Genomic DNA, 27,595 nt, shown 5'->3' with positions numbered 1-27,595 from the left:
AGGTTCAGAAGGATGTAGGTTGCAGTAGGTACTGGGAGATGAAGGAGCTTGCACAGGATAGAGTAGCATGGAGAGCTGCATCAAACCAGTCTCTGGACTGGAGACCACAACAACAACATGCATTTCTCACGGCGTTTCCATATTTTCGTCCGATGTAGGTGCAGAAGAGACTGGCACTGGTTAGAAGATGACGACCCTTCAGAAACATCACGAGTAGCAGGTACTAGCAGTTCTGCAACAGACTGCTTCCCTGTACAGATGGTTCCGGTGCGTCCCGGCTGCTACCGCTGATCACGGCGCTGACGGCGATGGGCCTGCGGTTGCTGCCCCACCAGCGCCCCCAGCCGCTGGCCCAGGACGACCCCTGGACGCAGTCGCGGGTGGCGACGCCGCCGCCGCCGCCGCTGCGCACCCTCTACCAGTGGCGCCAGATCGACTTCGAGTTCCCGTCGGAGCTGGCGCGCCAGCAGATGGCGGCCTCCGGGCGCTACGTGCGCCGCAACGCGCTCCCGCTGGGGCTCGACGTGTACGGCGACCGGATCTTCGTGAGCGTGCCCCGCTGGAAGGACGGCATCCCGGCCACGCTGGCCACCATCCCCAGGGACCCGGCCAAGGTGCGTATCGGCACTCGGCACGACTTTGTTAAGTTTACTGTACGTAAATGGCGGCTCTGCTACTACCGTTCCATTCCAACCACAGTTACAGTGTCATCTGTTATACACGAAACAGTAGCGTCAGTTTTTTGAACAATTCAAATTTAATACAGTCAGACTCGCTGTGCTTCATTGTTCCATTGTGCGTCCTTTGCTATATTCACGAAACATTATTTATTTTCGTCTTGAACTGACGGAAGATGCAAAGAATGGCCTTTTCCGAACGATAAAAACATATGAAAAGAAAACAGCAGCAGTGCTCAAAATGGAAGATTGGCCAATAAAATAATCATAGCTCATACGAGACAAATGGGTTATGATTAAATTTTGGACAAGATTCACTAAATTTACTTTCATATTTTACGAAGAACAACTGAACTTGTAGGAATAATGTATTCAAACAACGAAATGCGACAAGTAGATATGGCTCCATTTTTTCAACTTCAATTTGATCACCAGCATAACTGGAAACTCAACACCCCACAATTAATAAAGTACCTCATTTCAGCTCCGTTTCCAGTGCACATAAGTATAGCAAGTATTGATTTAAAAGTGAAGAAACTAGTTTATCACCACATTTATATGTACTAAGACATACAGCCACACACGAATCATCAACAATGCTGTATTTTGGTGACTTGCATACATCAATGATTTAGATAGTACTGCTGTAGGACCAACATCATTTGACAGGTACCCGTGCAGGGGCCAGACAAACCCCTAGTTTCAGTGGTTGCAGGGGCAAGAGTATGGGTGACTGGCTAATCTGGTCTTATAACATTTAACAAAATGGCCCTGCTACTCTGGCAATGCATATGGCTGAAAACATGGGGAAGGGCATGCACCTCTACTACATGGCTTAATGATGATAGCATCTTCTATCTAAATCTGGAACTAAAATATTCCTCCGCTCAGAAAGATGTTGTCACCTAGAAAAACAAGCCAGCATCCTACTGGTCTAAAATGGGAATGTTAGAGATCGGAAAGAACTTGATAAGAGAAATTGATGTATAGGAAATTAGAGGAGTATGGCTGTAGGAAGAAAAGAATTTCTGATTAGGTTGTAAGTAGGCTGTTTAGGTTTTTTTATTGGTAACGCCACCTCTGTATGAAAATCACTGGCTGTGCTGTGTGCAGTCTGTGGCTGCTTTGCATTGTTGTAATACTCGCCATTGTAGTGTTAGGCAGCTGGCTGTGAACAGCGCGTAGCGTTGCGCAGTTGGAGGTGAGCCGCCAGCAGTGGTGGATGTGGGGAGAGAGATGGCGGAGTTTTGAAATTTGTCATGAACTGCTATATTTATATATGATGATATCAAGGTAAATACATTGTTTGATCTCTATTAATATCTTTCATTTGCTAACTATCCCTATCAGTAGTTAGTGCCTTCCATAGTTTGAATCTTTTATTTAGCTGGCAGTAGTGGCGCTCGCTGTATTGCAGTAGCTTGAGCAGCGAAGATTTTTGTGAGGTAAGTGATTTGTGAAAGGTATAGTTTAATGTTAGTCAGGGCCATTCTTTTGTAGGGAATTTTGAAAGTCAGATTGCGTTGCGCTAAAAAATATTGTGTGTCAGGTTAAGCACAGTCATTTGTAATTGTTCAAAAGGGGAAGTTTCAAGGTGACTACAGGGTTGTCAACGCAAAATCAAATAGGGTTAATGCAGGAGTAGGCCTAAGAATGAATAATAAAATATGGATGCAAATGAACTACTACGAACAACATACTGAACGCATTATTGTAGCCAACTTAGACACAAAGCCAAGATCTACCACAGTCGTACAAGTATATGTACCTATAGCAGACATATGGGCTGATGTAAAAGATTTTACATTGATCACTATTATCGTCAGACGGTTACACAAATCGAAACGCGATTTTCGGCAAAGGTTAGAGCGTCGAGGAGCACGTATTTTTTTTTTTTTTTTTTTTTTTTTTTGGTTGATGTTTTTAGCGCTGGTATTAACGAAAAGTTTCAACGAAAATATTGATACAAGTGTATTTTTCTTAAATAAAATCGTATACTTTTTATAACTGCATTCGATAGCTCTTGAGGGCTGCGTAGTTGTATACGTAAGGTGGGACTGTGCTACACGAATAAAGCTTAATTTCCCCCTGGACCAACTTATGACCTATATGCAGGTTCACCTACGAATGTTGTAAATGGAAATACGGCATAGGCTAGAATCTAGCGTATCACAAAGGGCTTAGAAAAACTATTTCACATTTGTGTATTCCCCCAGATTTATGGGAGTTGAAACGGAGAAATCAACTGCTTATTCTTCACAAATAAAGAAGCCTTATACGCTGCAGAAAGCAACTACTGTATTAAAAATCTAAATGTCAGAAGGAAGATTTGACCTATGTTTGCCTGTACGTGGCTGTGTCCTTCTCAGAGGTAAAATACAAGCTGTCGAACAACTGTCTCTACCTGCACTGCTCTAAATTATATCACATGGGATACATTCGTTGATCTAAATATTTTATCGAACATACTTTGGTGATCACCTGTATATCGAAAGAAAATTCTTCTTCTTAAGGAAACGTCATTTTATGCTGAACGTAGGTGTCTAATGACAGTGTTACCAGTTGCGTGCAATACACGTTGCCGACTTATTGACATTGCAATGAAATTTCGTACACAAGTAAATGAAACAATTTACTAACAATGATTTGGTAACCACCCAAATCACGTAACATAAATTTTGTCTTACAAAAAAAAACTTTTCTCTTTAGTTAAGCATTTGTTCAAACTGTAGGCCATGGACTGAAAGGCAAATTCGCAACCGCCGTTAGAAACAACTATGAATACATGAAATTACAGAAGATAGCATGATAGAGCATGCACTGGCGATTCGACGATACATATCGTCTGGCGTAGTTGGGCTTCGTCGTAGACTGCACCTTCGAGTGCTCCCCAAAGAAGGAAATCAAGAGGAGTCAAATCAGGGGGCCTCGCAGGCCATTTGAGAATACAATTTCGTTCTATCCAACGTCCAAGAAAGTTCTCATTCCGTATTTACGTTGCAACACGGGACGAGTCAGCTGGACAACCGTGGTACTGCAGCCACACACACTGTCGAATACCCAGTGGTACTTCTTCTAGAAGAACCAGCAGAATGTTCGTCAGAAATTGTTCGTGCGAATGTCCATTTAGAATGCCTGAGACGAGGTAAGGTCCCATAATGTAATTTCATATGATGCCGCACCATACATTTACGCTCCACGGTCGTTGATGTTGCACCTGACGAAGCCGTTGTGGATTTTCGGCTGCCCAGTAGTGAATGTTAAGCATATTTACAATGGCGTGGTTAATAACGCTGCTTAATCGGTTAAGAGCACAAGCTGGAAAAACGTAGTGTCCTCTCTCAGTTGCTGAAGTGCAGTGCGACAAAATTCTGTACGACGTTCGAAATCACGGTGGTCGAGTGCGTGACGTAGTGGCAGGTAATAGGGATGGAAATCCTGTCGATGCAGGATCCGAATGACACTATACGTCTGCCCGATTCCACATTCCTTGGCTATACGTCTCGTACCACTGAGCGGATTCATTAGCGTCATAGCTAGAACAGCTTCTTCGTGTTGTCGGTCAGTCGCAGTCTTCTTCCTTTTCCTCTTTTTTGGCGTTCAAGCAGCCTGTCCGCGCTAGCGCCTAAATAATTCGTGCGACTGCCTGGAGTGTCGGACACTGGCGATCGGGATAGATAGCCCTATATCGCTGTACTGTTTTTACTACATTTCTTTTACATTACCGTAAAGTGGTATATCCAACTTCTCCTCATTGAAGTATATGTCTGCACCTAACGAATGTTAAAGCAGAAATGAGCGGCCTGCAGTGCAGACACGCAAGCAAATGTGCTATAGACAGGGGATGTCAAATTGATTCCATATTTTTAGATTTCCAGAAGGCTTTCGACGCCGTTCATCGCAAGCGTCTTAGAACCAAACTGCGTGCCTACGGAGTATCACCTCAGTTGTGCGACGGGATTCGTGATTTCCTGTCAGAAAGGTCACAGTTCGTAGTAATAGATGGAAAGTCATCGAGTGAAACAGAAGTAATATCCGGCGTTCCCCAAGGAAGTGTTATAGGCCCTCTACTGTTCCTGATCTATATTAACGACATAGGAGACAATCTGAGTAGCCGTCTTGGATTGTTTGCAGATGATGCTGTCATTTACCGTCTTGTAAAGTCATCAGATGACCAAAACGACTTGCAAAATAAGCTAGATAAGATATCTGTATGGTGCGAAAAGTGGCAATTGACCCTGAATAAAGAAAAGTGCGAAGTTACTCACATGAGTACTAAAAGAAATCAGCTAAATTTCGATTACGCGATAAGTCACTCAAATCTGAGGGCTGTAAATTCAACTAAATACTTAGGGATTACAAGTACAAATAACCTAAATTGGAACAATCACATAGATAATATTGTGGGTAGAGCAAACCAAAGACTGCGATTCATTGGCAGAACTCTTAGAAGGTACAACAGGTCTACCAGAGAGACTGCTTACACCACGCTTGTCCGCCCTATTGTGGAGTACTGCTGTGCGGTGTGGAATCTGCATCAGGTGGGACTGACGGATGACATCGAAAAAGTACAAAGAAGGGCAGCTCGTTTTGTATTATCGCGAAATAGGGGAGATAGTGTCACAGACATGATACGTGAATTGGAGTGGCAATCATTAAAACAGAGGCGTTTTTAGTTGCGATGGGATCTTCTCATGGTATTTCAATCACCAGTTCTCTCCTCCGATTGCGAAAACATTCTGTTGCCATCCATCTACATAGGGAGAAATGATCATCACGATAAAATAAGAGAACCAGGGCACGCACGGAAAAATTTAAGTGCTCGTTTTTCCGCGTGCCGTTCGAGAGTAGAACGGTAGAGAGAGAGCATGAAGGTGGTTCATTGAACCCTCTGCCAGACACTTTATTGTGCATAGCAGAGTAATCACGTAGATGTAGATGTGCTGGTAATTAACACAGCTTAGTACGAGAGCTCTATTTGGCGGTGTTTGCACAGCTAATGCCGATGCTGTTTATGCGACAGGTCGCATCGTCAACATTAACAAACGCCGTATCACTATAATTGTCTTCTCAAGAGCTATCGAATGTAGTTATAAAAAGTATACGGTTCCATTAAAAAAAATACGTGCCCCTCGACGCTCTAACATTATCTGTAACCGCTTTCCGATATGTCTAACCATTCACGAAACAAAAGGAGTGTTACAGCTTACGTGACTCATACAAAAGAAAGAGAGAGATGTTAGCACTCTGGTCAGGGTTAAGTTTTGGAAACATTTTATTTGATTGTTATTCAATCTGAAAGGAACTCTCGGGCTATTAGGTTGCGAATGCTTACTCAGAGATAATTTCATTCGCGTGTGCTCAAGACAGTTTTCTCTGTGAAGCAATGGCTCTTCCAACATGATAATGTGCATTTCCACATGGTTGAAAGTATCATCACACGATCCCGCCCGGTTAGCCGCGCGGTCTAAGGCGCTGCTTCCCGAGCGAGAAAGGCGTGCCGGTCCCCAGCACGAATCCGCCCGGCGGATTAATGTCGAGGTCCGGTGTGCCACCCAGCCTCTGGATGGTTTTTAAGGCGGATTTCCATCTGCCTCGGCGAATGCGGGCTGGTTCTCCTTATTCAGCCACAATTACACTATGTCCGCGATTTCTGCGCAAACACTGTCCACACGTACGCGTACACAATAATCATTCTACCACACAAACATTTGAGGCTACACTCATCTGGTATGAGACGTTCCCGGGTAGTCCACTGGGGGCCGAACAGCGCAATGACCCTGGGTTCGGTGTGGGGTGGCGGTGGGGTGGGTGGACTGCTGTAGCCTGTTGTGGGGTTGTGAACCGCTGAAGGGTACGGCGGGACGAAGTCTCTCCGTCGTTTCTAGGTCCCCGGTTCAATACATAATACACAATCCCCACACGCCTAGAAGTTCGGAATCAAGCTGTAACCTCCACCTCACTTATCGACCTCAATGACAGTGAAAAATTAAACCGCGTGCATCTAATGGAAATTTGGGAAAAGCAATCGTCACCGAAGTTAATTTGTCGGTAAAGAGGGAGGAAAGGGTTACATCTAAATGAAAAATGCAAATGAAATTGGTGGAAATTAATTTTGAGAAAAGGGTAAAATTAATAAAGAAAGCAAATGTGCGGTCGGTTACGTTAACAATTAATTGGCGTCAGTGAGATACTTGAGATTTGGGGAAAACTACGGTCGCCAGTCCTATGGACAACTACTATAATAACTGAAAATGAAAGATTAATGCACATATAATTAGCACTAAAAGTGTGGCAACTGAAGGTTGACATGTGTTGTGTGAAAATTGAATGTTTGTCAGAAGTAACAACTTTCGCTACACTCTGACTTAATTTAACAAAAGAATTAATAAAACCGGAAAACTGAAAGTTAATTTAGTGACTGAAGTTAATAGTGAGCTTTCATTCTGAAGCACTACGAAAATCAATAAAATAAGGTTAGTCTTGGGCTACCTCTGCCGGCCGTTGTGGCCGTGCGGTTCTAGGCGCTACAGTCTGGAGCCGCGTGACCGCTACGGCCGCAGGTTCGAATCCTACCTCGGGCATGGATGTGTGTGATGTCCTTAGGTTAGTTAGGTTTAAGTAGTTCTAAGTTCTAGGGGACTGATGACCACAGCAGTTAAGTCCCATAGTGCTCAGAGCTACCTCAACAATCATTTCAAAAGCTACTCGAATCTACGCAATTTAGAAATAAGAGATTTAACTTTGAACTTGAATTAAATGATTCTGAACAATTAACAATAGTAAAATTTAGTTCGTACCAAGCTGAGCTGCAGTCACAGGTAAGCTAAAATATGGTAACAAGACTCGCACTCTTAATTTCTGCATATGTAATCTAAATATTGTAGCCAGGTATCAATACGTCAAATGAACTTTGAAATTAAAGCAGCGAAATGGAATATTACTTTAATCCTGGCGTATGAATTTCAACGACACTCGGGTTCATTCCAGAAAAGGAAGGGACCCCGCTTGGTAATGCAATTGGGACAATGAGCAACAAAAGTTCATGCTAAGTTGCTGTAACTTTGTGATCCAACAGTTTGAAAAGCTGAGGTCTGCCATACAGTTCTAAAACTTTACGTGCTTTTAGTCTTCCTTGTTGGTTGATTGAAGGTTTCCAGTCGTCGATCGGGGAGGTGGCGACAGTCACTCATTGTCGGCCATCGCTGTTGCAGAAGCTGGATGTTGGCGCGCCTTCTTCTCGACTCGGTCACCAGGCGAAACGGGCTCTTGATGTGCGCCAGCTAAAGCTTCCCGTCCGCAACACAGGGTCAGAAACTATCATAGCAAGTCGAGCGCAATTACACGCTGCCAAACCCCGAAAGCGCGAGTTAACACTACCAAAGATCCTAAACACTTCGGTTCTCCACACGACCTATCGATGTAGTCGTTCGATAGCATAGTTTTCCCTAGGCCAGACCCAGCATAAAAATACAAATAACATTTATAAAACAAACCAATTACACATCGACATAAATGCATATATATATATATATATATATATAAGGAAAAAAATTCTAGTGCAATAGATGGAAATAGGAGGATATGCGTTTCCGACGTTACAAAGCTTTCAGAGTACCTCCTTGGCCCCCAAAGTACCACATCTTAAGCCACTTAAGCATCTATGGAGCCAAATCGATTGTCTGTTAGCACTGATTGTCTGCAACCCTCTCTTCAACAGCTGTGTAAACATGGCTGCACACGCTCGTAGAAACCTACTAGCACTTGTCTGAGTTATTTCTAGTTGATACCTGAGACAGCCGGTATTTTCCCTAAAATTAAGTCAAGGGCAAAGACTGTGGAGCTCAAACCATGAATGGGCTTCTGGCCTGACTGCTGGTGGAGTTGAGACTTTGGTTTGTCATAGCACTCGAACACCTTGTATCCCCAGGAAAGCACCTCAGTCCCGAATTTGCTAGCAGGCTGAGAGGACGTGGGTCCACCTTGGAGGGACTGGAATCCTGGATTGAATCCTCGACCTCCAGCGGTAGAGTCTAGTGCTCTCCCTGATAGACCACCAACGCCTCCTCGGTACACGCAGGTGGTCAGAATAACTTGAATGGAGCGGCCAGTGCACTGGGGTCATCGAGCTGAGGAGTGTGGGCGCTTTGCAGGCTGGCTCGCAGTCGCCGGCGCTTCGGCCGTACCCCAGCTGGGACTGGCACGGCCGTGAAGACTGCGTGGGTCTGACGTCGGTGTACCGCATGCACGTCGACCCCTGCGGCCGGCTCTGGGTGCTCGACTCGGGCGTCACCAACGCCATCGACAAAATCCGCCAGCAGTGCGCCGCGCAGATCTTCCTCTTCGACCTGCGCACCGACCAGCTCATTATGCGACACGTCATCCCCTCCGACCAGGTGAGTGCACACAGCAGCAACACCAGTCTGAAACCGATGCTCTGAATGTCTCTCTTCCAAACACGTCGAGCACTACTACCAGAATTAATATTTCTCTCTGGAGCTTGTAACGTTTCACCTCTCGATGTACACATAAAATTAATGTATGAGAATGCAGGCTTTCTCGGCGAATCACGATGGTAAAAACTTCTCGGGTTGACAGACGAGTCAATGTGTTGTTCTCCAGCAACTTTTCAGCAAGTTTCTTATTTCGCATCTTCGCCTGAAGGTAGCAAGTAAGAAACTTGCTGAAAAGTTGCTGGAGAACAACACATTGACTCAGCTGTCAACCCGAGAAGATTTTGTCTTCAAAATTATTGTAATTTGAATGAAGAAAGTCGACCGCTGTGGCCGAGCGGTTCTAGGCGCTTCAGTCCGGAACCGCGCTGCTGCTACGGTCGCAGGTTCGAATCCTGCCTCGGGCATGGATGTGTGTGATATTCTTAGGTTAGTTAGCTTTAAGTAGTTCTAAGTCTAGGGGACTGATGACCTCAGATGTTAAGTCCCATAGTGTTTAGAGCCATTTGAACCATTTTGAATGAAAAAATGTATAGCTCTGCGTCAGTAACAAAATGGTACAAATGGCTCTGAGCACTTTGGGACTTAACATCTGAGGTCATCAGTCCCCTAGAACTTAGAACTACTTAAACCTAACTAACCTGAGGACATCACACACATCCATGCTGAGGCAGGATTCGAACCTGCGACCGTAGCGATCGCACGGCTCCAGACTGAAGCGCCTAGAACCGCTTGGCCACACCGGCCGGCTCAGTAACAAAAATATTACTTCAACCACCTCATGTTTCCATAATTAACCACATCATCAGGTGGGAGGCATACTTTATGCAGTCGTTTTTATTGGCAAACGTAGGTGATTTCTTTCAGTAGCATGTGAGGTGTTAGCCGAGCGGTCTAGGGCGCTGCAGTCATGGACTGTGCGGCTGATCCCGGCGGAGGTTCGAGTCCTCCCTCGGGCATGGGTGTGTGTGTGTTTGTCCTCAGGATTAGGTTAAGTAGTGTGTAAGCTTAGGGACAGATGACTTTAGCAGTTAAGTCCCATAAGATTTCACCCACATTTGAACATGTGAGGCGACCAAGACGTTAGGCTGCGACTTGAACTACCAGTAATAAAATGAATAAGCTACGCCACTTACAAATGAGTTGCTCTTTAAGGATATAAAAGACAATTACAGTGCAAGGAGAACAATATATGTGCATGCTTTTAATTATACGTCACTGATGCAGCATTGTGCGTGCTTGTGAGCTAAGGAGCTATAATTTTCGTTAACAATTTTAAAGCCAACTGTGTAAACATTCCATGACTTGGAACAACAATTTTGGCGAAAAAATATACTTTCTCTGCTACAAAAGACACATTGTGTGACGCACACGGCGAGGAGCACGTGCGACTTTCGGCATCATAATACAGCACACATATTGTTCCTCATGCATCGTAAGCACTTTTGTACCTTAAAACTATTTCCCACGTCTCATCTATAACTATATATGACAGTAGTACCTGTTCCCGAAAGAACAGTTACCGTAGATGACCACGCAGCTTTGCTAGAATGAAATGATAATTAAATGGACCACCTAGGTGCAACCACGCGTTGATATACTTCACTGCGGACATGTTGCAAATGTGTGGCCTGACCGGCACTCGAACCCGGGATCTCCTGCTTACATTGCAGACGTTCTATCCATTTGAGCCACCGAGGGCACAGAGAATAGTGCGCCTGCAGGGACTTATCCCTTGCACGCTTCCCGTGAGACCCACATTCCCAACATGTCCACACCACTACGTTCGTAGTGCGCCTAATAGATGTTTGCCCATCATACTCATTACTCGTGGCAGATTAATCTACCAAGTCCCGTACGAGTTCGGGCATAGCGTGAGCGTTCGCACAAGAAGGTCAATGGCCGGGAAGCCATATTTTAACTAGATATGACGGAATGTGCGTCCCACGGGAAGCGTGCAAGGGATAAGTTCCTGCAGGCGTACTATTCTCTGTGCCTTCGGTGGCTCAGATGGATAGAGCGTGTGCCATGTAAGCAGGAGATCCCGGGTTCGAGTCCCAGTCGGGGCACACATTTTCAACATGTCCCCACTGAAGTATATCAACGCTATCAACGCCTGATTGCAGCTAGGGTGTCCATTTAATTATCATCTATAACTGGTGTAACTAATTCATTTCGTTATTAACAGTGCAAGTTGCAACCTAACATCTCGACCACCGCACATGGAACAGTAACAAATCGCCTACGCTTGCCACTAAGAACAGCAATGTAAAGGAAGAATTCACCTGATTATGGTTACCCATAGCCATGCATAGAAATGGAATTAAAAACATAATGACGCCAAACTTTCTTCCATTTTAACTAACGACACCGTCCACAACAAATGTAATGGATAATGTAATTTGTTTAGCAGTATTTCCTACCTAAGAGAACATGGTCGCTCTCGATGTGAGTATATGGACATTGCATAGTGATAGAAAGTTCCTAATGAATATGTGTCAAGTTAAATTGATGAATTTTAATAAACTTGGTAGTAGACATTTACGTGTTACAAATCACACTAAATTTTAGTAGTTATTCCTAACTACATAAATAAATAAAAATTTTCCCAAATATGGTGCCTTACATACTCTATTAAAAATTCATACTATAATAAAGGTTTATGCTCTTATAACAACGCCAAGTTTTCACTTCTACAAATAATTTGTTAACCTAGTTGTTCCTCACAAACCTTTTAGCTCAAAACCTTTTAGCTTACATCTACTTTCTCAATACATGCTAGCAACATTGTCCGAAATTTCTCGTGGGTAAATATAAAGTATATAATTTTCAGTCAGTTAAATAACGTACTTACAAAAACAAATTATGTAGTTGTAATAAATGGTTTGGAAGCTAATTATATTGACAACAAGTTTTCGTATTTCAAAGTTTCTACTAGTTAAATATTGAATATAATTTTATAGTAACATCCATCAAAATATATGTTGCCAGGACGACAGTACATAAACTCTCTTACATGCTTACTTTCTGACGGTAGACAGGTGCAAGAACACAGATATAACTTGTTATTTGTGTGTAATTAATGAGTGCATGAGGCCAATTGTATCACAAGCGGAGTATACTATTCAGTGAAATTTCTGGTAAGCTGACAATGTGAATCGCATTTGAAGTCGACTTTGGATGAGACTGCTCTCACCAACTAATCATCTGAGTATGAATGGCGGTCCGCCATACGGTTTTAACTTTCCAGTAATTCATTCCTAATCCTCCAAACTCTGTAGAGGTGCAAAGGCCCACTCAACAGGCATCATTTGCAGGAGAACTTCTACGGAATTTGATAAACGGGGGACCAGATATGGGAAGGCTGAGGCTTGAGACGTTTTCAGATGGCTTAGTGACGAAATTCAAAGAATCCAGAATCTCGTTCGACACACGACTTTTACTGATTTCTAGAAACAAAAATCTCTCGAGTCATTCAACGCCGATTTGGATACTTTCTTCTATTCTTTCATCTTCCGAAAAGCTTACGACCAGAGTTTCCTGGGGTATCAAAAAGATTTCTTTGTCTATTAGCTTGCAAAAAGTAAAAAAAAATAAAAGGAAAAATCAGTAACTGAGGTATAATACGTAAGTATTCTGGACCTTCTAGACTTAAGTCATGAATCAATTCCTGGATCTGAAACGGAAAATTATCTTTCATGAGGAAAATGCAGTTGCCTAGGAACACTGAGGAGCCTGAAGCACAAATTTTTGGTACATCTGTAGTCTGTCTTTATTAGATTTGGCATCCTCCGAATTCCATCTTTCGTAGTAAATTAATCGATGGTTGGAAAATGTTTGTAGTTCAATGAAGAACTTAAAGCAGTAGTGCATAGGTGGTTTTTTTTTCGTAAATTGCAAAGGAATGGAGTCCGCACAACAGAGAACCGTTGGGCGAAATCCATTGACTGAACAGGAATTATGACGGAAATACGTTATTGTTTACATTTAAAGGGCAGCATTCGATTGTCATATCGGTTAATGTTTCCTTGACCTCAAAATTTATGGAGTTGTGGAGGTCGTAAGTTCAAAATAGAGGAAATAACAGTATTCACATGTACACTCCTGGAAATGGAAAAAAGAACACATTGACACCGGTGTGTCAGACCCACCATACTTGCTCCGGACACTGCGAGAGGGCTGTACAAGCAACGATCACACGCACGGCACAGCGGACACACCAGGAACCGCGGTGTTGGCCGTCGAATGGCGCTAGCTGCGCAGCATTTGTGCACCGCCGCCGTCAGTGTCAGCCAGTTTGCCGTGGCATACGGAGCTCCATCGCAGTCTTTAACACTGGTAGCATGCCGCGACAGCGTGGACGTGAACCGTATGTGCAGTTGACGGACTTTGAGCGAGGGCGTATAGTGGGCATGCGGGAGGCCGGGTGGACGTACCGCCGAATTGCTCAACACGTGGGGCGTGAGGTCTCCACAGCACATCGATGTTGTCGCCAGTGGTCGGCGGAAGGTGCACGTGCCCGTCGACCTGGGACCGGACCGCAGCGACGCACGGATGCACGCCAAGACCGTAGGATCCTACGCAGTGCCGTAGGGGACCGCACCGCCACTTCCCAGCAAATTAGGGACACTGTTGCTCCTGGGGTATCGGCGAGGACCATTCGCAACCGTCTCCATGAAGCTGGGCTACGGTCCCGCACACCATTAGGCCGTCTTCCGCTCACGCCCCAACATCGTGCAGCCCGCCTCCAGTGGTGTCGCGACAGGCGTGAATGGAGGGACGAATGGAGACGTGTCGTCTTCAGCGATGAGAGTCGCTTCTGCCTTGGTGCCAATGATGGTCGTATGCGTGTTTGGCGCCGTGCAGGTGAGCGCCACAATCAGGACTGCATACGACCGAGGCACACAGGGCCAACACCCGGCATCATGGTGTGGGGAGCGATCTCCTACACTGGCCGTACACCACTGGTGATCGTCGAGGGGACACTGAATAGTGCACGGTACATCCAAACCGTCATCGAACCCATCGTTCTACCATTCCTAGACCGGCAAGGGAACTTGCTGTTCCAACAGGACAATGCACGTCCGCATGTATCCCGTGCCACCCAACGTGCTCTAGAAGGTGTACGTCAACTACCCTGGCCAGCAAGATCTCCGGATCTGTCCCCCATTGAGCATGTTTGTGACTGGATGAAGCGTCGTCTCACGCGGTCTGCACGTCCAGCACGAACGCTGGTCCAACTGAGGCGCCAGGTGGAAATGGCATGGCAAGCCGTTCCACAGGACTACATCCAGCATCTCTACGATCGTCTCCATGGGAGAATAGCAGCCTGCATTGCTGCGAAAGGTGGATATACACTGTACTAGTGCCGACATTGTGCATGCTCTGTTGCCTGTGTCTATGTGCCTGTGGTTCTGTCAGTGTGATCATGTGATGTATCTGACCCTAGGAATGTGTCAATAAAGTTTCCCCTTCCTGGGACAATGAATTCACGGTGTTCTTATTTCAATTTCCAGGAGTGTATATAAAGCTTTAACATGATGTGTGTGAAGATACGGTTAATTCTAGTCACAGCAGCAACAATCTACGAGGTTCGACAATAAAGTAATGAGACTGATGTGAAAAAAAAATGTTGCTTACCGTTTTAGTCATGTTTAGCGTTGTCTCCTTCAAAGTAGTTCCCTTCTGATTGCACACACTTTTTCCAGTGTTTCTGCCATTGATGGAAACATTTCTGGAACTCATCTTCTGTAATATCCTACAAGACCCTCGTCGCAGCTTTTTGGACATCTTGTGTTGTTTGAAAATGGTGTCTCTTGACCACCATTTTGACTCTTGGAAATAGAAAAAAGTCGCATGGAGCGATATCTGGTGAATAAGGTGGCTGTGGTAGTACTGAAATTTGTTTTGAGGTTAAAAATTTCTGTACTGACAGAGCAGTATGGGATGGCGCATTATCGTGATGCAGATCTTCAGTTATTAGTTGGAGAACCGTTTCTCGATTGATGTTCAGTTCTTCTGCAATCATTTTCACGGATAATCTTCGATCAGATCGTTCGAGTTCAAGCACCCTGGCCAAGTTGACATCTGTCCGTGAGGTTGATGGTCGTCCACTACGATCTTCTTCTTCAACATTCGTTCTGCCTTCACTAAACATTTTATGCCAACGAAAAACTTGAGCTCTCGACATAACTTCCTCTCAAAAAACCTTCTGAAGCTTACCGTAAGTTGTCATCGCGTTTTCACCCAATTTAACGCAAAAAGAAATGACATACCGTTGCGCAATATTACGCGGTTCCATTTCTGTGACAAGGGATACAAGCTTAACTTATTACAGCAGAACTCACGACTGAGCAGTCGCATCGATGTGCCGCTTGGACTAGAAGCAGATTATAGACCAAGTTCAATGATATTGTGCCTACACAAGCCTGCAGGGTTGCCACATCTTGCAAAGGAAATCAGTCTCATTCCTTTATTGTCACACCTCGTACAGTGTGGTCAGAAACAGTCCGAGAAGCTTGTCAGAGTATTACAGGGTAAAGTGTGCTGAGAAATAATTGTCAAAACAAAAATTAGGTATGTTGCACCGTTTCCGACTTGTTTAGCATTGAAGTTAGCCAACCAGGCCGTTGCGCGCGCGAATTCAAGCGGTCCGCCAGAAACAGTGTCGCCAAACGAGTTCTTCGTTTGTTTTCCTACAACCGACCAAGAGGGCGACACAAAAATTGTACATGGGACGTCATTAAGGATCGAACCCGAGCCAAAGGCTGAGCAGTCTCGTGCGCTATCACCTACACCAGGGGTTCCCAGCAAAATTTTCTCGAGGACCCATCTCATCGAGCATGATTGGTACCTTGTCATATCACAGTATCAAGTACCGAAAAAAAACCAAATTAAGAGTCTTTTTATACGTGTTCTATTTTTGGTACTTAGAAAAAACATTGACATATTCCTTATTGAAAAAATATTGAGCTTAAAACTTTTTCAATTTAGCCACCATTGTTGTTGTTGAATTTTTGATTATTTCTCAAAATTTTTGTCTTCAAATCTGGGTGTTTAGTATAACAAACTCGTTTAAAAAATAAAAATTGAGTATGAATTGAAAATGAAAGGAAAAAATTAAAACTGTGTGTATTGGTCTTTCAAGTGTACTACACTTGAGATTGCATTGAGTAGACATGTGTGAAAAATAAGAAAACACTAATTCAAGGTATTATTTATTTTAAAAAAATACTGTTACAACAGAGTACTTCGTCAGAAGCGGCCAAAACAAAAAAATCTGTTATCATACGAAATATATTTGATATGCTCCATTAAATTTCGGGAATGCTTCTTCTTCTAATATTTCGGCTGTATATCTTTCAGCCATCTTCAGAGAGAGCCGTACGATATATTTTTTTATTCTAATAGCATCTTGCGGACCCCTCTGGCATAGCTCTCGGACCCTGTTGGGAACCACAGAACCTACGCTATTAGAACATCTGACACGAACTGTATCTGACGGGCCCCTTGCATTTGGGCGAGGAACGGCCCGGTTAGCTAGCTTCAATCCTAATTACTCGGAAACAGCGCAACGTATCGAAATTTTCCTCAGCACGACCCACCCTGCGACGCCCCGGCAAACCTTTCAGACAGTCACTGACCACTCTGTATAATGAAGAACAGTACATGAACTAAGGAATGCCCGCCGGTGCTGTGTGCAGTACAAGGAGGGCTCGCTGCTGTCCAACATCGTGTCGGACGTGCGAGACGGGCAGTGCGAGGATGCGTTCGCGTACGCCACGGACGTGTGGGGCTTCTCGGTGATCGTGTTCAGCCTGCGCGAGCGCCGCTCCTGGTCGGTGTCGCACCCCTACTTCTACCCGGACCCGCTGGCCGCCCGCTACCAGCTGCACGGAGTCTCCTTCCGATGGACCGACGGCGTCTTCGGCCTGTCGCTCTCGCCCCCGCACTCGGGAACAGGTAAGGCTCCAGAATAACTAACTATAAAAACAAGTAACCTAAAGGCGGGTTGCAGACGATATGCCTGCACTGCAGCTTATCGCTGTTATTGTTCACTTGTTTTCAGAGTGAGTCTTTAAGCTGTCAACCTTAAATAATTCCAGAAGTCTTATGTGGTGCCGGCCGGAGTGGCCGTGCGGTTCTAGGCGCTACGGTCGCAGGTTCGAATCCTGCCTCGGGCATGGATGTGTGTTATGTCCTTAGGTTAGTTAGGTTTAATTAGCTCTAAGTTCTAGGCGACTGATGACCTCAGAAGTTAAGTCGCATAGTGCTCAGAGCCATTTGAACCATTTGAACTTATGTGGTAACGAGACTTTGTTTCAAATCTGATGAACTGTAAAAAAGTATCACCTGTACCCTATACAGTCTCTCGTCAGTAACTACTAGTTCATAGATTTATTTATTCATGTTATCATGACTGTAAGATTGCCAACGACTTTGCAGTAGTGGTATCACCGGTCCCCTTCAGATCGCCGAAGTTAAGCGCTGTCGGGCTTGGCTAGCACTTGGATGGGTGTCCATCCGATCTGCCGAGCGCTGTTGGCAACCGGGGTGCACTCAGCACATGTGAGGCAAACTGAGGAGCTACTTGATTGAGAAGTAGCGGCTCCGGTCTCGGAAACTGACATACGCCCTGGAGAGCGGTGTGCTGACCATATGCCCCTCCATGTCCGCATCCAGTGGCGCCTGTGGACTTAGGATGACACGGCGTCCGGTCGGTACAGTTGGGCCTTCCAAGGCCTGTTCAACGGAGTTTAGTGTAGTTTATCTCTGTAAGATTGCAATAAAATTAAATATAAGAGACATTGCTAATGTTACGAAGATCCCCCATGGATGGATATTAAAAAGGATTAGTAGCAAATAGATAAGGTGAACAAACGTAGTGGTGTCAGCATGCAAAAGGGAAACTGCTGCAGCAAGGTCACTACGCTCCGTCAATACACTGAACCACGAAAGAAACTGGTATACGCATGCGTATTCGCATACAAAGATATGTAAACAGACAGAATACGGCGCTGCGGTCGGCAACAAGTGTTTGGCGCGGTTACTGCTGCTACAATGGCAGGTTATCAAGATTTAAGTGAGTTTGAACGTGGTGTTATAGTCGCCGCGTAAGCGATTGGTCACAGCATCTCCGAGGCAGCGATGAAGTGGGAATTTTCCTGCACCACCATTTCACAAGTCTACCGTGAATATCAGGAATCCGGTGAAACATCAAATCACCGACATCGTTGCGACCGGAGAAAGATCCTGCAAGAACGGGACCAATGACAACTGAAGAGAATAGTTGAATGTGACAGAAGTGCAACGCATCCACCAATTGCTGCATATTTCAACACTGGCCCATCAATAAGTGTCAGGGTACGAACCATTCGGAGCCGAAGTTCCACTCGTGTACTCTTGATGACTGCATGACACAAAGCTTTACGCCTCGTCTAGGCCCGTCAAAACCGGCATTGGACCGTTGATGATTGGAAACATGTTTCCTGGTCGCAACAGTCACGTTTCAAATTGTATCTAGCGGATAGACAAGTACGGGTATGGACACATCCTCATGAATCCACGGACCCTGCATGTCACTAGGGGACTGTTCAAGCTGGTGGACGCTTCGTAATGGTGTGAGGCCTGTGCAGTTGGAGTGATATGGGACGCCTGATACGTCTAAATACGACTCTGACAGGTGACACGTACGTAAGCATCCTGTCTGATCACCTGCATTCATTCACGTTCATTGTGCATTCCGACGGACTTAGGCAATTCCAGCAGGACAGTGTGACACCCCACGCATCCATAATTGCTACAGAGTGGCTCCAGAAACACTCTTCTGCGTTTAAACACTTCCGCTGGCCACCAAACTCCCCAGACACTAACATTATTGAACATATCTGGGATGCCTTGAAACGCGCTGTTAAGAAGAGATACCCACCCCCTCGTACTCTTACAGATTTATGGACAGCCGTGCAGGATTTATAGTGAAACTTCCTGGCAGATTAAAACTGTGTGCCCGACCGAGACTCGAACTCAGGACCTTTGCCTTTCGCGGGCAAGTGCTCTACCATCTGAGCTACCGAAGCACGACTCACGCCCGGTCTCACAGCTTTACTTCTGCCAGTATCTCGTCTCTTACCTTCCAAACTTGCCCGCGAAAGGCAAAGGTCCCGAATTCGAGTCTCGGTCGGGCGCACACAGTTTTAATCTGCCAGGAAGTTTCATATCAGCGCACACTCCGCTGCAGAGTGAAAATCTCATTCAGGATTTATAGTGTCAGTTTCCTCCAGCATTACTTCAGACATTAGTCGAGTCCATGCCACGTCGTGTTGCGGCTCTTCTGCGTGCTCGCGGGGCCGTACACAAGATTAGGCAGGCGTACTAATTTCTTTTCTCTTCAGTGAACGTCTCTAGATAACAGTGGATGGTTCAGAAGATGAAAGACGAAGAAACACTAGCAAGATTACACTTATTTGGAAAATCACTCCAGCAGTGGTTCGAATTTTACAGAAATTAGGAAAGCAGTAAGGGGAATTAGAAGCTGTTTGACAAGACACCCTGTAAACATTGAGCTGATACCATAAATAACGGGATGTATGAGCAGTAGTGTGGTAGCAGCAGTGTGCTAAACGTCGCAGTGCAGGAGCAGTCGAAGTCGGAAGGCATACATGGACGCCTTGCAGTTCACCAGCGAAATCTGGACGTCGCGTTGCTGAATGCTATGCATCAGTAAGCAATCTGCGAGGAAGGCCGTATTCTATTTTGGAGAGCAACTGACTTACAATAAGATAAACGCAGAGCGACAAAAATATTTGATGCATTTGCCTCTGTGTCACATAATACTTGTAGTTAAAAGAACAAGAGCAGGAGACGAGCCGCGCGGTGTAGCCGAGCGGTCTTAGGCGCCTTGTATTGGTTCGCGTGGCTCCCGGCTCTCTCTCCCCTCCCCCCCCCCCCCTCGCCGTCGGAGGTTCGAGTCGTCCTCCCTCGGGATTGGGTGTGTGTGTTGTCCTTAGCGTAAGTTAGTTTAAGTTAGAAAGTTAGATTAAGAAGTGTGTAAGCTTAGAGACCGATGACCTGAGCAGTTTGGTCCCATAAGGCGTTACCACAAATTTCCAATTAAGGCGACAGAGCGGAATATAACTGTGTATGCTCTGTGAGTAAACAGAGTGAGTCAAGGAACAGTACTCATTTCTGGTGGCTAGTAATCAACATTGTTGGAATAACTGGAACAGTTTGCCTTAATGCAACTGTCTCTTGAACGAAATCCGCACATGTAAAGCCACTGTGAGACACCTCTCCCAATAAGGTACATGTATATGATATTGTTGAACTGTTTCAACAATACCTGTTCGAAATCCAGAACTTTTCTAGTATGATAACAGCCGTCTCCGTTCCACTCACCTGCCCTAAGTAACTGAAGAAGGCTTAGTCCCTCTCACTTCCCAAGATTTCACGGTGGAGCTAGCTCACAGGTCATTGTTGCTCAAGTCTTGCCGCAAGTAACACGGACGCGACAGTGTAACGTGGCAAGATTAGGGCCATAAGGAACCCTGTAACAACTTACTACGTATGTTTTACTTTACATTCATTATGATAAGTTGACTTTGTATCAAATCCAACATTTGGAAATTACTGTGGCATAATTAGTGCAGAGAAATAAAATGCAGTGTATTTTCGATTGTGACACTTCCACTGATAAAGACAAATTACAGGGGCGAAGGTTTAAACAGCGAGAGTTAGCAGCAATCGAGGACAGAGGACGCGTGAGAGACGGAGAGTATAAGGAACGTGACAAAAATAACATGTAATGAAGATAATGCCGTGACTGACATTTGAAAAGAGAAACAAGCATTTCCTCTACAGTTTGGCAGAGGGGAAACTGGCTTACAGCGTGTCCCACAGAAACACCGAAGAGCTTTAGGGACACGTCCTTTACACCAAAGCAAGAAAAAAAATGATAAACATGGGGTCTAAAATGCATACCTTAGGAACTATGAGCACTTTTTCATCTTCCATACTACGAAACTGATCTCTTCTACTGCAAAGACTTTGCTGACCATATTTGGGGAAGAGTTGGTATGGACTAAACCACAAAAAAACTCTGTAAACAGGGGTTCCTAAAATGCATGATTTAAGAGATACGAGGACTTGTTCATCTTCGCTAGTGTGAAACACATATCTCTGCTACTGAACATGCAATCACAGCTGTTAAGGTATGCATTTTAGACCCTTGTTTACTAGACATTTTTTTCTTGTTTTGGTGCAAGGTACCTGTCCGTAAATTTTGTTGTGTTTTTTTTCGGACACGTTGTATACGTTACTTTTTGAGGTAAAGTCATGAGGCTAAGGCAAAGCAGCGCTTCAAATTATTATTTAAAAAAAAAAAAAAAAAAAAAAAAAAAAAAAAAAAAAAAAAAAAAAAAAACAGGACACTGCATTGTGCGCGGAATGCAGAGCAGCAGCTGCAGAGGAGTGATTATGGAATGTTTTCCATTTATGGATCGGCGCAGTCAGGATACTAGATAAGTGTGAGACTATGTGTTTCCATTGTAATGACATGACAAATACTTGATCTCTGATGTGAGGTAGCCTGGTGCCTGCAGACTGAGAAATCTGTGAAGCAGACATAGCTTGTAGTAGGCACATAATCTGCTTGGTCGCAGCTATTGTGTTTTATATAGTAAAAAATTCGCTTCAGTTGCCAGTAATATTTTAGTTATTGCGCGACTGGTTGCGAAGCCTAAAGCTCCGTCCTCAGGTGCCACCTATTAATTATGAAACCGTTAACGGGTGGCGGTCGGGCCAGTCAGTCATGTGGGATCACACACACGACAAACCGATGAAGTCCGTGTCCTGATGCCCAAACGGCCACTGTGGTTGCAGTCCTACGCTCCCATATGTTTGTTTCACATAGGTGTAATCCCCCAACGACTGACTGGCCCGACCGCCACACATTTATGTTTCCATAATTACTTGTTGGCACCTGAAGATGAGACTTTAGACTTCGAAACCGGTCGTGCGTTAAATAAGGAATTACTGGCAACTGAATCGGATTTTTTGTTGTATAAATATGTTCCTCAGTTGCGGATTTTCGCCTGATCAAATTGTTTATCCTAACTGGACGTATGAGGCACTGATATGGTGAAATACACTGATGTCGCAGGTGAAATGCACCAAGTTTTCGTGGCTAGTTCCAAAGATCTAGAGTTTTCATTACTCGCACCGTGCTGGATTACATCGCGTTATCGCAACAGTGGAGGTTCAGTACAGTGAGTGACGGCAAAAGTTTACGTTTCACGACCTGTGAAAATATGTTCCGAAACTTCTCCATGACACACATGCAATCAGACGTCTTCTTGCATATGACAATATTTTCTGCCCATTTTAGGTTCTCATTCAAAATTACATCCAAGTTCTTCACTGTTATCTGATACGCTATTGCGGTGCCGTAGCGGAGAATAGGAGGTAATCTTTCGTCGAATGCATAACTAAATAATTTTCGATGACATTCTAAAATTACTTAGGGCTTTTTCTCATTTAGTTCAAGTTCGAGGTTTTGCGTCCATCTGAACACTGAAGACAGATCGTCATTCATCTGGACGATGGTGCCATCTTGAGGTGTGGCACTGAGTCAAGCTGACGGTCGTCCGCAAAGAAGGTCTGTGGACAGGAGGGCGGAACCGAAGTGATGTCATTCACTGCAAGGAAAACAATAGTGCGCTCAGGGCTGGCTACTGTGGCACTCCTGTGAGAACACGCTTCCAAGACGTTTTTTTCTTTGCCGGAGACAAAACACTGCTGTTTATTTTTCAAGTAGCTTTCAAACCACTTCACTCGGTATCTACATCGCTTTTTCTTCGCCAAACGAAGAAATGGCTAATTGTGCTGCTAATGTCGTTTCTTCTTAGCCTAAATACATAATAGGAACTTAACGTTTCTCCGTTTTGTACAGTGGTTAATGTCTTATTCGGAAGTTAAGAGATATCGCAGCCAAGTAAAGAAACACGTCACGCCTAATAATGAGGAAATGAAATTCTGCTGTGTCACTGCGTTTTCTCTGTGATGCTTTTATACCGAAGTTGCAGTGAAACATTTCATATCACAGAGACCAGCTATTCTATTCTGCTCTCATACTGCTACATGCTCCTGTGCGCCCTTTGACATCCACCACGTGTACTCACATTTGTTTTACGCTTCCAATTAGTTTTGCGGTTCTTTATTGAATGAGCGTGTAATATTACTTTTCCAGAAACGCAAGAGATGGAGTTGATGGAACATTTAGCCTATTTAGTGCAAAAAATTAACTAGTAATACACAGAATACAACACCAAGAAATACACTACTAACCATTGCAATTTCTACACCAAGAAGAAATGCAGATGATAAACGGGTATTCATTGGACAAATATATTACACTAGAACTGACATGTGATTACATTTTCACGCAATTTGGGTGGATAGATCCTGAGAAATCAGTACCCATAACAACCACCTCTGCCAGTAATAATGGCCTTGATACGCCCGGGCATTGAGTCAAACAGAGCATGGATGGCGTGTACAGGTACAGCTGCCCATGTAGCTTCAACACGATACCACAGTTCATCAAGAGTAGTGACTGGCGTATTGCGACGAGCCAGTTGCTCGGCCACCATTGGCCAGTTGGTGAGAGATCTGGAGAATGTGCTGGCCAGTGCAGCAGTCGAACATTTTCTGTATGCAGAAAGGCCCGTACAGGACCTGCAACATGCGGTCGTGCATTATCCTGCTGAAATGTAGGGTTTTGCAGGGATCGAATGAAGAGTAGAGCCACGGGTCGTAATACATCTGAAATGAAACGTCCACTGTTCAAAGAGTCGTCAATGCGAACAAGAGGTGACCGAGACGTGTAACCAATGGCACCCCATACCATCAGGCCGGGTGATACGCCAGTATGGCGATGACCGATACACGCTTCCAATGTGCGTTCACCGCGATGTCGCCAAACACGGATGCGACCATCATGATGCTGTAAACAAAATCTGGATTCATCCGAAAAAATGATGTTTTGCCATTCGTGCACCCAGGTTCGTCGTTGAGTACACCATCGCAGGCGCTCCTGTCTGTGATGCAGCGTCAAGGGTAACCGCAGCCATGGTCTCCGAGCTGATAGTCCATGCTGCTGCAAACGTCGTCGAACTGTTGGTGCAGATGGTTGTTGTCTTGCAAACGTCCCCATCTGCCGACTCAGGGATCGAGACGTGGCTGCACGATCCGTTACAGCCATGCGGATAAGATGCCTGTCACCTCGACTGCTAGTGATACGAGGCCGTTGGGATCCAGCACGGCGTTCCGTATTACCCTACTGAACCCACCGATTCCATATTCTGCTAACAGTCATTGGATCTCGACCAACGCGAGCAGCAATGTCGCGATACGATAAACCGCAATCCCGATAGGCTGCAATCCGACCTTTATCAAAGTCGGAAACGTGATGGAACCCATTTGTCCTCTTTACACGAAGCATCACAACAACGTTTCACCAGGCAACGCCGGTCCACTGCTTTTTGTGTATGAGAAATTGGTTGGAAACTTTCCTCATGTCAGCACGTTGTGGGTGTCGCCACCGGCGCCAGTCTTGTGTAAATGCTCAGAAAAGCTAATCGTTTGCATATCACAGCATCTTCTTCCTGTCGGTTAAATTTCGCGTCTGTAGCAAGTCATCTTCGTAGTGTATCAATTTTAATGGCCAATAGTATAATTAATGTAGAGTAATGAAATTTCGGGAACACGTTTGTCTATATAAGACATTTAAGTGATTAATACTGCAGGCAAAAGTGCGTTCATTGTGTTGTACAGGTGCCAGATGTCAGTTTTTAGGAAGGAACTCCATGCTTGTTGCACTTGGTCAATACAGGGACGTTTGATGCTGTCTGTGGATGACACTCGAGTAGTCGTCCGCTGATGTCTCATATGTAGTCGACTGGGGACAGATCTGGCGATCGAGCAGGCCAGAGCAGCATGTCGACACTCTGTCGAGGATGTTTGGTTGGAATAGCGGTATGCGGACTAGAGTTATCCTGTTGGTAAACATCCCCTGGAATGCTGTTCATGAATGGCAGTACAACGGGTCGAACCATCAGACTGACGTACAAATTTCCAGTCAGGGTGCGTAGAATAGCTACGAGAAAACTCCTGTTGCCATACGAAATCGCTCCTCGGACCATAACTTCTCGTGTAGGTCTAGTGCATATGGATGCAGACACTATGGTTGCAGGCGCATATCTGGACTTCTCCTAACCAACACAAGACCATCACTGGCACACAGACAGATCCAGGTTTCATCAGAAAACGCAACAGATCTCAACGCTGACCTTCAATCAGGTCCCCCTTGATGCCATATGGCGCTGGTTTGGGGTCAGCAAAATGCACGCCACAGAGCGTCCGGCTCGGAGCTGACCTAGATGTACTTGTTTTGTAAATCTACTCCACCCGAACAGGCCTTGGAAGGCCCAACTGTACCGACCGGACGCCGTGTCATCCTAATTCCACAGGCGCCACTGGATGCGGATATGGAGGGGCATGTGGTCAGCACACCGCTCTCCCGGCCGTATGTCACTCCACGAGACCGGAGCCGCTGGTTCTCAATCAAGTAGCTCCCCAGTTCGCCTCACAAGGGCTGAGTGCACCCCGCTTGCCCACAGTGCTCGGCAGACAGGATGGTCACCCATCCAAGTGCTAGCCCAGCCCAACAGCGCTTAACGTCGTTGATCTGACGGAAGCCAGTGTTGCCACTGCGGCAAGGCCGTTAGTTTGTTTTGTAAATAAAACTGACCTTTCCTGCTGCCACTTAATTTATTTTTCCCAGATGCGTTTCGGCTTTTTCTTGTTCCAAGGCATCATCAATAGGATCTATAATGATACAGTTTTGTTATTTTTAGACTATCAAACAGTGCACGTCATGATATTTTATGTAAAAAAAGTAATTACTTACGATTTGCTGTGACCTGCGTTTCCTCTCATCTGGTCTGGAGGTCGCACTACCACTTTATTACCGACATATAAGCACAGTTTTGAGTTCCGACCTTGTTTCTCATTCTTTTCTGTGGTGTACTATTCTTCATTTGAACCCGGTATAACTATTTCTTCGTACGCTGTGCTATTAACAACGTAAATATTACAACGTCATTAGGTGTTTGCTCCTTTTTTTGTGTGTTTATCTACTTGTTGCCAATCTAACGAAGTATATCTTCAAAATCAACTTCAATTCATGGTGTCTTTGTCATCTTAAAGACATTTTTCACTAACATCAACTGACCACGTCCAACCCTTAACTTACCTCTTACGCGAATGGCAGATGTAGAAATATGCCTGCCAATTTCCGTTTATGTGGCACAGGTCCTTCTTGGTGTTGCGATTTCTCTCCGTCAGTATAGTATAAAGTAAAATAAAGGCACGAAAAATGTCAAAATTTGCCAAGATTTGGTAAAAGAAGTGAAAGATGTTTTACATCTAAGAAGCGAGTTTACTCTATCTTCTCCCTGAACTAACCGTTAGTCACAGTGTTTGCATTTAGCGAGCTTATACTTATCTTGAAAAGAGACAAAAGCTGCGGACTCACCTTCACGGGTTAGCTCATTCACAACTGTGTTATAACAGCAGACCTCGCACAATCTACAGCCAAATAAGGTCACAACTCATGTCCTGGTGGTCGACAATGACCCAAAGCGGGGCTACTGTACTATGCATGAGTGTTGAGTGACGTCATTTTTCCCTTTTTTGGCTGTAATTATTACACAAAACTCTAAATGTTCCAAACAATTAACTGTTTTCCGCCTAAATGACGATTTTCAAGTGATCAGTGTGTACAGGTAACTTAGAACAATTCACGTAAAGGTATAGAATCACGTATACATCTATGCACAAGAGTATCAGCTACCCACAGATGGCTTAAAATTGATTAAGCGGTAGCAGCATGAAGAAGACAAAAATGTGAGTAGGTTACCAGACCCAAATTTATAACTTTTCGAAAGGATGCCCAATCTCACTTATGCTGAAAGGAGTATTGTAAGGGGAGATCTCAGAAAGCAAGCTCCATCGTGGCACGATTGAAAACCTAAGAGCAAAGACAGGAGTAGTCTTAGAAGTTACTCACATTCCCGTTAATCGGACAGCACTTGAACCTTAATTTGGTTGCCTCTTCGCCAACATCTGATTGTGAACGACTGAATACGGAAACGCACTGCACACTGCTAAATTTATTTCAGCTGGCATACTTTTGTTCAGATGCAGATTTAATTTAGATCTAACGTCGTTCTCCTGAGTTCTCTGTGTTTCTTCATGGCCCAGTTCGAATACATTATTAAAAATCATGTATGAGTATTTACAGTTTATGGAACAGGCTCAGTGCGATTTTCATTCGTTGTTACACAGCATCGTTTCCAGAAAAAGGAAGACTCATATTCCTGTTACTTACAAAAAAGGAAATGACAGGTA

At 44.7% G+C, this 27,595-nt stretch overlaps 1 protein-coding gene across 1 annotated transcript in view; it reads left to right on the top strand.

The window, feature by feature from the left end:
- The first annotated feature begins 308 nt into the window (after positions 1–308).
- LOC124774197 (protein yellow-like) overlaps positions 309–27,595 on the top strand; it is a 63,901-nt gene continuing 36,614 nt past the window's right edge. The window contains exons 1-3 of the mRNA XM_047249461.1: positions 309–614; positions 8,831–9,073; positions 16,834–17,092. Of these exons, the coding sequence (XP_047105417.1) occupies positions 309–614; positions 8,831–9,073; positions 16,834–17,092 (808 nt within the window). The remainder of the gene's footprint in view (positions 615–8,830; positions 9,074–16,833; positions 17,093–27,595) is intronic.

This window comes from Schistocerca piceifrons, chromosome 2 (assembly GCF_021461385.2).
Source record: "Schistocerca piceifrons isolate TAMUIC-IGC-003096 chromosome 2, iqSchPice1.1, whole genome shotgun sequence".
Lineage (NCBI taxonomy): Eukaryota > Metazoa > Arthropoda > Insecta > Orthoptera > Acrididae > Schistocerca > Schistocerca piceifrons.
This window is presented reverse-complemented; position numbering and strand designations above follow the sequence as displayed.